Genomic DNA, 12,660 nt, shown 5'->3' with positions numbered 1-12,660 from the left:
GTCTAGAACCAAATGGATCTCTGGGGGAGACAGGGAAGTTGACAACGCTTGGGAATGTGTACAAACCAGAGGTTATTTATCTTTTTATACTCTTCAGTGCCTGCTTATGAAGATTAATAAAATTATGAAAAGTTAAGCTAAGTGTATGTTTTATTTTTAGCGTGTTTTTCCCCTCCTCTACCAGTATTTCCATGCTGGTAGAAATGTTATTGTTAATAGAAGGGTAAGAAATCACTGAAATGCTGTTTTAGAGGGTGGAAATTTGCAAGCTGCAAAACTGATGCAGGTTCTTTAGTGGACAGGACAGATCATACATGATGGTGACTTGGGAATACAAGCACCATCACTCCAAGCGTCCCCCCCCTTCCTCCTTCTTCCCCCACTTTACAAACTGAGTGTGATTTCATAAGGTCTGGAATATCCCTCTGGTCAGGGTGGGTCACCTGTCCCAGCTGTGTCTCCTCTCAACCCCCCATGCAATCCCAAATCCCTTGCCAGTGTGGCAGTATGGAAAGCAGAAAAGGCCCTGGCTCTGCGCAAGCCCTGCTCAGCAATAACAAACACATCTCCGTATTATCAACTCTGTGTTCAGCACAAATCCAAACCCCAGCCCCATACAAGCCACTGTGTTAACTCTACCAGCCGCAAGGGGCACGAAGTGACAACTCTTACACGAAAGAACATTCTGACTTTAGGCAATCTCGGTCTATCCCACACTTCGCAGTACAGGGTGGGCTCCTGGTGGGCGCTGCCCCAGAGAGGGACAGTGTTTTGGGGTGACCAGGACAGACAGTTTAGAGCAGTGCCTATGGAGGAGGGTGGGACCTTCATGTGGCTGGACAAGAATTGATTCTTCTGGACAACATCTGCCGCGGCGGAGCCTGACCGCGGCCCACAGCGACAGGGCCGGGCACGGACGGGAACGCGCGCGCCAGGACGCCACAGCGCATGCGCGCGCCGGAGCCACGGCCACGGCGCGCGTCCCCGTGGCCGCCCCGCCCCGCGCACGCGCAGCGGCGGCGCCGAGCCGGCTTCCGGGCGCCGGGGAGGCCGCCCCGCCCTCTCTCTGCTGCCGCCGCCATCATGGTACGTGCGGCCGTGCCCCGCTCCCCCGGCCCCGCCGCATCCCGCCACGTCCCGCCACGTCCCGCCGCGTCCCCCCTGCCGCCCCAGCGCTCCCGCCCGCGCCTCCCTGCGCCGGCACCCGCGGCGGCGGCGGCGGGGAGCCCGCGCCCGCCTCACCCGCGCTAGGCCGGGGCCGCGCTCCGCGTGTTGTGCGGGCTCGGAGCGCGGCGGGACCGTGGTGACTTTGCTGAAGCCTTGGGGTTTCGTGGTGTTGGAAAGCTTTCCGGGAGCTGAAGGGAATTTAGAGGAAGGATGGGGTAGGAGTATTTACAGGAGAACGTGATGACGGGGCGGGGGGGAATGGCTTCACACCGTAAGAGAGTAGGTTTAGATTAGATACTAGGGAAAAAAAATTTACTGTGGGGGTGTTGAAGTACTGGAACAGGTTGTCCAGAGAAATTGCGGATGCCTCATCCCTGTAAGTGTTAAAAGACCTGGTTGGATGGAGCTCTGAGCAACCCGGTGAAGTGGAAAATGTCCCTGCCCGTGGCAGGACGGCTGAGACTAGGTGATCTTTAAGGTCTCCGTCCAACCCAAACCATTCTGTGATTTTTTTCGGGGAGCTCTTTTAAAGCGTCTCCAGAACCTTGAAACTGAAAATGGCCTTGGGTCTGTTCTCGCCTAACTCTCTATTCTTGCCTGCTCTCCCAGGTGTTCAAGCGCTTCGTGGAGATCGGCAGAGTTGCCTTCATCTCCTTCGGGCCACATGCTGGCAAACTGGTGGCCATCGTGGATGTTATTGACCAAAATAGGGTAAGCTGTGAGTGCTGTGCCTGTGTTGCCTCCTTTCTGCCTTAATGGAAGCTTGTATGCTAATGCTGTATGTATTTACTTCAATAGGAATTTTGTTTTCAAATAAGTAATTGATAAAAGGATAGGATTTAACAGCTGTTGTATTTTGAACCTTTAGGAGCACACTTTGTCCTGCCAGCAGGTGATACATCCCCCTCACTGCTGTGTTTCCTTGCTGTACAAGTGGACAAGGGATGTCAGTTGGAGTCTAAAGCATATGAATGGAATGGCATTAATGTGTGTATAGAGTGAATATTTGGGCTAGGGGACTCTTCCTGTGCACATCTTAGTTATGTGTGGCCTTTTTTTTTTAATTCAGTTTGGCTTTTTTGTCAAAGGTAGGCCTTTAAAATTCTTTCTGTAAAGCCTTGGGTTGTACAGGCAGGACTTAACAATCTCCATTTTCATTGCATAATATGTGTTTAAGTTTGGGATCATTGTTGTCAAGATACTGTACATACATTATTAGGAAGCAGCTGTCTAAATCAAATGCAATGGGAAAACTGCTGCAAACCCCCACATTTGTTTCCCTTTTTCAGGCACTGGTGGATGGGCCCTGCAGTGGTGTCAGAAGGCAGGCCATGCCCTTCAAGTGCATGCAGCTGACTGACTTTGTCCTGAAGTTCCCACACAGGTGAGTTGGAATCTTTCTTGACCTGTGTAAAAGAACCCTATGCAGTCGCTTGATGACTGATCCTTATTATGCCTAGAAGGTTCAAACAGTAGTGGATTAACAGTAAAACTTTGGCAGACTGGTATCCCAGTTGAATATGTTTAGGTTTTCATTGCTAGTGTTGGCTGATCGCTGCTGTTCAAAGGAAGTCTCACAGCAGTCAAGGCATCTCACAGGTAGTTCTGTGGTGGATGGTGTGGGGAAAAGCAGTGTAAATGCTGCTGTAGCTGTAGCTTTGCTTTTGCTACTGCCTAAGTCACCTTCAGGCATTAAGTAGGTTCCCTGCCTACAGAACTACACTGGAATTGCAGGAGGCTGAACTCATTCTGTTCTTTTAGCTCAGTTAATGTATGAATTTCTGTCATTTAGAATCAGAAAAGGGCTGTGGTTCTGATCCTGAAGCAGTGCTAGGAGTAGCTGCTCATTTGAACAGTGAGGTGGATTGGGAGCAGATCCTGGAGGTCGATGATCAGTGGCACGGGGTCTAGTTGGAGCCTGTCCCCGGTGGTGTCCCCCATGGTTCCATACTGGGCCCAGTATTGTTTAACCTAACTCATCAGTGACTTGGGTGAAGGGGCTGATGCCTCCTCAGCAAGTTCATTGATGACACAAAGCTGGAGGAGTGGCCAATATCCCAGAGTGCTGTGCTGCCATTCAGGGGAATCTCAACAGGTTGGAGAAACAGGCAGAGGGGAAACTTGGGAAATTCAGCAAGGGCAGGTGCAGGGTCCTGCACCGGGGGAACAATAATCCCAAGCACCTGTACAGGCTTGAGGCCAACCTGCTGGAAAGCAGCTCTGCAGAGAAGGAGCTGAGGGTCTTGGTGGGACAGCAAGCTGTCCCTGAGCCAGCAGTGTCCTTGTGGCCAAGAAAGGCCAGTGGTATCCTGGGGCGTTAGGAAGATCGCAGCCAGCAGGGCAGTGGAGGTGATCCTGCCCTGGTGAGGCCACACCTGGAGAGCTGTGTCCAGGTCTGGGCTCCTCAGGACAAGAGGGATGTGGATCTCCGGGAGCTTGGGTGACCAAGCACTGGAACAGGTTGCCCAGAGAGATTGTGGAGTCTCCCTCACTGGAGATACTCAGTAACCCCCTGGGCACAATCATGTGCCACATGCTCTGGGATGGCTCTGCTTGAGCAGGGAGGTTGGAGCAGGTGACTCCACTGTGGTTCCTTCCAACCTGATTCATTCCGTGATTCTGTCAGTTCTAATCAAGCGTTTATTCAACAGAACATTAGGCCACAAGGATGCATGTGGCATTGACTTGAAGTGAGATGTCTGAAGTAATGTATTAAGAATCATCTTCCCTTGAATGAAATTTTGGAGGCCAGCATCGGGGAGAACCCTTTTTTAATAAAGACTGTAAATGTGATTTTGTGACTGTTCCAATGCAGTGCTCGTCAGAAGTGTGTGCGACTTGCTTGGGAGAAGGAAAATATAAATGAAAAATGGTCAGCGACAAGATGGGCAAAGAAGATTGAAGCCCGAGAAAAGGTAACAGTGTTTCACTGGGTGAGGAGTACATGTACTGCTCCTGCTTAGTAAAGTTAGTTACAGTCTAAAGGCTGCAGGTTTTCAATAGCAAGCTAGGATTAAAGATACACAAGGCATAGGTTTTTAGTTTACCAGCTTAAACTTCTAGTATTTTAACAGTGAGTGTTGTTTTGTTCAGTTTTTTCTGTAACAGCCTCTTTTCCTGCACCTCTTTTCCTGCATCCTGGGATGGTGCAAAGGCCTTAAACTGTGAGCTAGTTCCAGAAGTGCAGATAAACCTCATTTGGAGATGATCAGTTACTTTAGGAATGCTTTGGAATGCTGAGCTTTTCTTCTTGTATATATCAGTTTCATGACTGATTCTTTTCACGCAGAAAGCCAAAATGACTGACTTTGATCGTTACAAGGTGATGAAAGCAAAGAGAATGGTAAGTGTTTGAGTGCTGCTTCTTTATGGGGTTAGTGCTTGTAGCTTTAGAGTCCCATCCAGTGTTAATAGCCCTACTTTAACAGCTGGCTTGGGTGTGAATGTCTTGAATTTTCCATGCTTCATTGTATGTCACCACTTTCTAGTCAATCAGAAAATTTGAACTTGTGTAATCCACGTGTCAGTCCTCCCAGGTTAGAGCTGAGGAAGGGATTGCCTGCTGATAAAATCACATATTCTGGATGGGTTGCTGTTAGTATTTCACTCTCTAATGAAAATCATTACACATGAAATACTGAGATGCCTGAGCTACCAGCCAGAATGATAATGTCTACTTGGTAGATTGGAACAGTTTTTAGGTGGAATTTGACATTTCAAATAGAATGCATGGTAAAGGATGATAATGAAAAGAGGCAGAATCTGAAAGCTTAGCATTTGAATTATGGCACAGTATTGGAACTCTTGCTCTTCCCATTCTGATAAAGTGTAAACATTTTCTTTTTTTTTTTAACAGAGAAACAGAATCATCAAGCATGAAATGAAGAAGCTTCAGAAGTTGGCTTCTAAAAAGGGCAAGAAGCCAGGGAAGCCAGAGAAGGCACCAAAGGGCAAAAAGCCAGAGAAGGCACCCAAGGCTAAGAAGCCAGAGAAGGCACCAGCATCGAAGGCACCAGCACCGAAGGCACAGAAGGCACAGAAATAAAATGAACTTCTCATTATGTATAACTGTCCTTGTTCTGGTTTTAAAATTACAAACATTTGATTTAAATTGTAATCATAAGTTTGTTTTTATTTCTGACCAAGAGTTGTTGTCTGTCTCATTTTTTAATGTCCAAGTGTTGGATTCTAGTATTCCCCAGGAACATGCAGAAATGCTTTTGGCATGCTGTGCCCAGTACTCTATACCCAATGCTAGTTGAAATAATAGCACTCCCAGTTATTTAAAGTAGGTCAGATCCTGACATTTAAAAGCAGTCTGCTATTGGAATTGGTTGGGAATGTACAAAATTACTTCCACAGTCTTGAGTGTAAAATACGTGAAAATACACTAATAGTTCTGTGTAAATTCAGGCATATACTGAAAGGATGTGTTTTGGTTAGAATACAAGAATGTCAGTGTTTGAAAGACTTGACAAATTGCTGTTCAAACACTAAATAAATTATTTTTTAGAAAACTTACACCATTTTTAAAGTAGTGACCTGGAATACGTGGATGCTTCAGATGTCAAACACCACAGTTGCCCTGTTAAGTTACCATAAGCACAGTCATTTGTGAAGTATTAGCAAGATGGAAATTGTCAGCATGTATTTCAGTATGCTTGCTTTTTGGAATGTTTAAGATTTTGTGTCAAGACCTGAGATTAACTCCAGTTCCTTAAACTATGCAGCATACATAATTTCCACTATTTAATCAAAACCATCAAGTAAAAGGGAGCATGACATAAAAATGAGTTCATCTGAAACACCAAACTGCTCAATTTAGTATTTGCATTATAAAATGTTTACAAATCTCAGTGTCAGCATCCATGTAATTTCCTGTGTTTCCTCCTGTAGTTTCTTGGCAGGAGATCTTCATTTTGAATGGAGAAATCTTGTAAGTCTGAGGTATTGTAATTTAAAAGCAAATTACTTTTTCAGTCAAATATAAATTGGAAGAAGTATATATTTTAAAGAATAAAGGTTGTGAGACCTTTATATTGTATACATGCTGTAAAATACACTGATAAGCATATGTTGTTAAAAACATGTGCTTTAACTATTTAAATGGTTAGTGCTACTAGTTTCAGCCAGCATTAGGCATACTCAAATACTTAGAAGTATACAGTGTTGAGCTATTTATATACCCTTGTAAATAGAGTTCAAGCACATGGTTGATAGGAAGGGATATAACTGCTAAGGGGAAAAAAAATCAAAAATCATGCAAATTGGGACTAAAAGCCATGTTCAAGTGTCTGGAGGCCTTGATTTAAATTGGATTTTGAAGTGATTAAATCCACCTACTCTGAAACTCTTAACTTGAAAGTAACTTCAAAGTTCTATCAACCTGGAGGTGCTTTAAGGTGAGAGATTTGTCCCTTAGGGTTCTTGATTTTTTTTATGTACTACTGTTAAGCTTGGTTATGTAAGACTGAGGGAAAAAATGGTAAATGTGCCTGTACAGAAACAAGACGTGCCTTCAATCATATGGAGCTCAGAAACACTTTTTCTACACCATCTACTAGTTTTTGAAATTACTGTCTTCTCCAGAACATCTTTGCCTATGACTACACAGCAATTTATCCAGTGTTTTCTTCCCTACCACTCAGTAGCTGCTGAGGCAGCTGAAACTTTTCCAAGATGTAAGGTGTACAGTAATCCTTGGGAGCTAGGATTGTCCTGAAGAGTGACCTGGTAGTGGTATAAAACACATGTACACGGTTGTGTTTGCCCTAGCACTGTGTCACAACAGCAGGACATTAAAGATTTAGATGCTGCTGGGGAGAGAGAAGGTTTTGTGCCTTAAAAGAAAGCTGGGCTCTGTAACACCGCACCTAACAAGCAACATTTCTGTCAAAGTACTGTTTTTGTTTTGGTACCTGGCACTGTGCATTTCTGACTGGGTGTTCCATGTCAGCAGCATCTGGTGCTCCTTTCAGCAACTCAAAAACCTCTTTGAAACCTGCAGGTGTGTATTGTGGGCAAGTCACCTTCCTTTCAGTCCATGAGCATTGTCCAGCCCTCTGGGCTGGTTCTTCCTTTTTGTAAAGCTACGGGGAAGAGGAAGAACTACAGGAGTGCAGTTTATTTCTGAAGGTTTACCACACGATGGCAACGTTAGCTCTTCATAACCTTGTTCCTAAGGCCAGGCAATCGTGCTGCCTTCCCGTGCAAGGAATGGTGCCAAACAAAAGGGATGGTACAAACATTTGAGAGCAGTGGACGTGCTTAGCCAATTCTTCATTTTGCCTTTATAGTTGACTAAGGTGTACTTGCATGTATCTTTATTTACTTTGTGGAGCTGAACAGAAAGAAATGGGATCTGCTGTCTAGAAAGCTCAAAGAGAAGTCCCTGTGTTTGTGTTCTCATATCACTTCATGCAGAATGTGTAGTGGGCTTGCTGGGGGCAGAGCAGGGCATCTATCCCATCCCTGAGATCAGCAGATAATTGCTGTATTTCCTAAACCAATACCAGTACTTGGTAAATGCAGTCCTAATCTCTGTGCTGCAAAGTCTGGGACACGTGAGCAATTCTAGGAGTAGGATTGGACCCCTTGGCATGATCTGTAATTAAAAGGTGTAAAATCTGCTATTACCATGAACCAGCCATAGTTCTGGGCCAGTTGATTTGCTGGTGATGCATATTTCTTCTTGAAAAATGCTGTATCTGCATGCTTCTGGTTCTTGGCTAGCATGTCTTTTACTGTGTTTGGCATCTGAATGTGTTCCAATTTTTTCATTGAGATGTAATAGACTTGAAAGAGAAATTTCTGCATTTACTGATGGACTTGTGACAAATCTGTTCTAATTTGTAGCTCTATTTATTTTGTCTTGCTTCAATTATAGTGCCCTTTAAATGTTCCCAGCCCTGTAAGGTTTCTCTGCTTTTCTCCTGTGCACACAGTGTCTCTGAAAGCTCCACGTGCCTGCCTTTTATCGAGATGAAGGGGTGCTAATTTCTATTCACATCATTATTGGTATATGAGTAACTACAGCTTGCAAGCAAGTGGTAAGTGGAGCAAATTACAGGGCTGGCTGTGTGTGGTCTACTCATTTCAGGTCTTCAGCTTTTTATTATTCTGTTCTACAATTTTGGGGGGATGGAGGGGGGCTGGGTTGGTTTGTTTGGGAGTTTAATTTGGGAATTTTTAATGTTGTTAAAAATTGAAGTTGTATGTATTATTGTCACACTCAGGTACTTTTGAATTTGTACTGGCATTTCCTTCACTGAAACAGAAAGATCAGCTTTTACCAGTTTAAACATGACTCCCCTGGCTGTCCTGCAGTCCTTGTCCCTGCCTTGACACAGGTCCTGTGGGTACTGGTGATGTACCCACACCCTTTTCCCTGCACAAACTTCATTCCTGGGGGCTGTGCAACTTTCAGTTCATCCTGTCCTTAAGTGGGAATGTGGCCCAAACTTCACTTTGTGCAGCTGTCCCTGTATTATAGTCTTGTTTTAGATAAACAAAGAGTTGGTCATCTTTTCCTCACCTGCCTTTCAGTGATGATAAAACTGAGTGGGCTCCAGGCAAGTCTTTCTGCCAAACTCTCCACCTCCCCCGTAAGCTTTCAGACCACTATATGCATCCAAATTAGAGAAGTCTTCCACCTGAAATCAGCTATATGTGCTGATGTCCAACATAAAAATTATGCCATTGCCACCAGCAGAGCCACTTCCTCCTTCCTAAAGTGCATTGGCCCAGTTCTTGTTACAGAGGAAGTACTTTTTAACATTTCCCTGGTGATCCCCAGTTGGATGGTGTTTTTGAGGGTTATTTAGTTCTGTAACTGCTCCTCACAGATAGTGAGGAGAGGCCCTGACCTGCTCATCATGGCCCTCAGCAGAGCCGAGCTCTTCCCTCACATCCGCTTTGGGTGGAACGCGGGTGGTGTTTCGGAGCACTGTGCCCTGCTAAAGGTTTATGTGGCAGGATCTTATCGGGAAGCTCTGCACTGATGAAAATGAGAGATACTTCAAAAAAGTAATGGTGTGCATATTTAAATATCATGAAAAAATATTATCTCTGAGGTCTGCTGCTGCTTTACCTAAGAAAAAGTACCTCTCTCACAGTGGGAGAGCACAACATCTGAGTACTTTTCACAATAGCTCACCAGTCAAGACTTTTTATAGCCATTGTTTGAGCCTCCTGTTTACAAAGAAGGGACCATTGCTAGCTGTGTTATTGCCATGGTCCGGTGCTATGTAAAAATGTTCTAAAGAAGAGATGGAAAATAGGCTTGAGGGCTTTTTCCTTCTTTCTTCTCTTCCTCCCTGGCATCCCTGAATAACTTTACAGGGAGGGGTTTCTTCCTTGTTTATCTTTTATTTCTACTGTTTTTCTCATTCACATTGCACATGTGAGGCTTAGCTCATCCTGGAATTCTCTGTGGACAATGAAAAAAAAAAAAAAAAATCAGAGTTCACGGCATAATGAAATAAATTAAATCTGACTAGCTGAAAGTGGCATCATTTTTGCTTGCTTGAAGCATTTTTCAAGGTCCAGGGAGAGGCTGACAAGCTGCTGCTGTTGGCGATGCATGCAGATCTTCATCCCAAATGTGAGCAGCCTTCCTCAACTTGTAGACACCTGAACATGACCTTGGAAGGAAGGATGTTCATACTGGATATGCCAGGTCTCTGCAGCAGGTCTAGCATGGGAGGCAGAGTTGCATTTAAATATCAATGCAGGCAATTGTGCCACAGGATAATTATTCCAACAGGAGACTGAAAAGCATCCACATGCTCCATGCTGCAAAACAATTTCTAGCCTCCTATAGAAAATTTGAGATTGTGGTCAGAAGAAAGTTCCAGTGCCATGCCACGGGCTGAGAGTGCCCAAGGTCCCAGGCACTGCCAGCTACCCTGGGTGTTTATTGCTCAGACAGGAAATTCGGTGTCTTCATGGTGCTTGGAAGGAGAACATGCCCCACAAGTTAGACCCTGACAATCTGACATTTCTTTCTGGCCACTCTACTCAAAACTTTCGAGAAATTCGGCTCCAGGGCTATAACTCTGTACCATTAGCAGATGATACAAAGCCATCCTATGGGGGCATGGACAGGATGTATTCTCCATGCCATGCAGTTCCCTCCTCTCTTCTCCTATGCTACTCTACTGGGAGGGACAAAGGTTCAAGCCCACTCCCTCTCCTGTCTGAAACTTCCCAGAACTTAATCTTCTGATTATTAGAAACCTTCTAATTGTCAACCTAAATTTATTCATGACCAATTTATAATCAGGAGGCTCCACTTCTTGCTTCCGTAACTGCAGGGCTGTCAGGAAAGATTCATGAGCCCATATGTTGGTCAGACCCTATTTTCAGCAGCCACAATTCAAAGCTCTCAGATTAAATACTGCCTGATTGCTCCATGTGTTAATGCATCTCCCTAGTGCAAAGGTATGTACACAGCCAATAGTGTCTTTGTGGTCCCAACTCAAGCATATGCCAATAACTCCTTCCAGGAAAAGAAACAGATTGCTTCTGTCTTGTTTTCTCTCTCTCTCTCTCTCTCTGTTTTTTTGGGGGTGGAAATGTTCCCTGCATCAGTCTATGTTCATTTCCCCCTTGTTTCTGTGCGATCCTGCAGGTTAGAGCTGGAGGTCTGCTGAGATGCTCTGAGGAAAATGAAGTCATATGCTAGCTTGAGGTCACCTGGGCTTGGGACACTGGCACACAGCAAACCCAGGAGGGCAGGCTCTGCCCCCAGGATCTGGCCTGTTCACATGCAGAGGTAGGAATTGAACTCTGGCAAGGTCTTGGAGAGCCACAGTCGCAATCTGTGGGACGGCAGGCAAGGCACGCAGCTACAGTAGCCGCTAACGTGAATCTCAGGCAGCAATGCTCTGTGCTCCCACCTGGCATTGCCTGTGCTCCCTTTCAGGCTTCCCAAAAGCTGCCTGCAGTTTTAAGCCGTGCAGGAAGCTTTGGATGGTGCAGGAGAACCTGTGTTCACCCCGCCCCTGTCTGTGAAGTGCAAGAGCAGGCAGGGATGAGCTGAGCTTCTCCCTACAGAGCCCCACCACACCTCCTTTTCTCTCCCCAAGCACCTCCAGAGTAAGATGAGTTTGGACAACTCCTGCTCAGGAGGCCAAGGGAATCAGCCATTCAGGTCTCTGAACCCCCAATACTAGCTCTTAGCCCCTCTAAACCAAAGTAACTTGTGCACCAATTTTGCAACTCTTCAGGAAATTTTTCTGTGATGATACAGTTTCCAGTGACTTTTCCTGGCCACCTTCCATAAGTGTGGTAGCACTGATGCCTTAAGTTTCAGCTTTCATATTATGCAGATTCTGTACTGCCTTAGTGTATAGCTCTCAACTTCATGTAAAGTGTTAGCAAGTTCTCATCACAGTTTAGTTAGACAAAACAATCCTTTTCCAGCCTGAGAACCAAGGACACCATTGCAGCTTCAGCCCCCAAAAGTATAAACAACAGGGAATTGAGGAGAGCAATCTGGGATGATGGGACTTCACAACCTGAAGCTGTAACTGGACAATTAACCCCAATGTGTAAATGGACCAAAACTTATATAAGTGTGAAAACGTGTTGTCCATCTTGGGTGTAGCCTTGGCCAGGCTCTTGTACTGCCCAAGGTGTATCCTTTGAAGGCCTTTTTAATAAATACCTACTCTATTCCTTTAACTCTGTCTAGCCTCTGTTTTAGGTAGCCTGTCAAGGCATCAGCACAAGTGGATGGCTAGGCAAAGCCTTTGCTAAGAAGTGAGGAACTATGAGTGTAACAATTGCCAGCTAATGTGGTTTCATGGTCAGTCAAAGTCATCACCTTCCCAAGGAGAGCACAACATCTGTGCTGGCAGGGCACATCTGGGTGTCTCCAAAAGACACAGCACCATACACCCTTTTTATTTTGCAAATGGTATAATTTACAGAGATTGTTTTACATATTCGATGAGAAACCATCTCAACAACAGATCTCAAAATGAGACATCAATGCTAAAGCTTTTATATGTGGTGGGGTGGAATTGTTCTTCATCCAACATCCTGTATGTTCAGTGAGCAAGTTAAAGATACACGCACACACACATTTATTTGCTAGTGAAGATTGCAGATGGGGTAGGATTAGTGGGATACTAAATAATAGAGATCTGAATCTCTTGATTTATGTGGTGACAGTCCAAAAAAAAAAAGGTGTTTCAGATTCACTGGAGTGCTGGGGTTTGTATCTGGAAAGGAGAAAGAGAGAGGAAGGAAAGATAAGACTTAAAAAGGGGGGGATCCCTGCCTTGGGAAGGACTGACTGGAGAGGACAGAGATGTTTGGGATGAAATACAGGTAGAAAGTCAGTGTTGAAGTTCAAGTTGTTATACCAGCTGCTGGGAGCAATGGAACCCTGTGGGATGGAACCATGTTGGGGCGCCCATGTTGTGCCACCTGGAAGGTTCACCCTCTCCCATGGACTTGGGATGCCACAACATGGCTGGGCTGTCA

At 45.1% G+C, this 12,660-nt stretch overlaps 1 protein-coding gene across 1 annotated transcript; it reads left to right on the top strand.

Moving 5' to 3' along the window:
- The first annotated feature begins 933 nt into the window (after window positions 1-933).
- On the top strand, window positions 934-5,308 carry RPL14 (ribosomal protein L14). Its single transcript, XM_058833110.1, has 6 exons — window positions 934-1,086; window positions 1,777-1,878; window positions 2,457-2,551; window positions 3,983-4,082; window positions 4,457-4,510; window positions 5,024-5,308. Exons 1-6 carry the CDS (start codon window positions 949-951, stop codon window positions 5,210-5,212), a joined length of 678 nt encoding a protein of 225 aa, XP_058689093.1. The 5' UTR covers window positions 934-948; the 3' UTR covers window positions 5,213-5,308.
- The last annotated feature ends 7,352 nt before the right edge of the window (window positions 5,309-12,660 follow it).

Source organism: Poecile atricapillus, chromosome 2 (assembly GCF_030490865.1).
Source record: "Poecile atricapillus isolate bPoeAtr1 chromosome 2, bPoeAtr1.hap1, whole genome shotgun sequence".
NCBI lineage: Eukaryota > Metazoa > Chordata > Aves > Passeriformes > Paridae > Poecile > Poecile atricapillus.
The sequence above is the reverse complement of the archived record's forward strand: the minus strand, read 5'-3'. Positions and strand labels throughout refer to the sequence as shown.

What these genes read in the sequence shown, in the direction of transcription:
- RPL14 (XM_058833110.1), top strand. Translation starts at nt 949, where the DNA reads ATGCGCGCGCCGGAGCCACGGCCACGGCGCGCGTCCCCGTGGCCGCCC. An exon ending in AGATTGAAGCCCGAGAAAAG is followed by an intron (nt 4,083 to 4,456) that starts GTAACAGTGTTT and finishes CTTTTCACGCAG; the next exon opens with AAAGCCAAAATGACTGACTT. An exon ending in TGATGAAAGCAAAGAGAATG is followed by an intron (nt 4,511 to 5,023) that starts GTAAGTGTTTGA and finishes TTTTTTTAACAG; the next exon opens with AGAAACAGAATCATCAAGCA.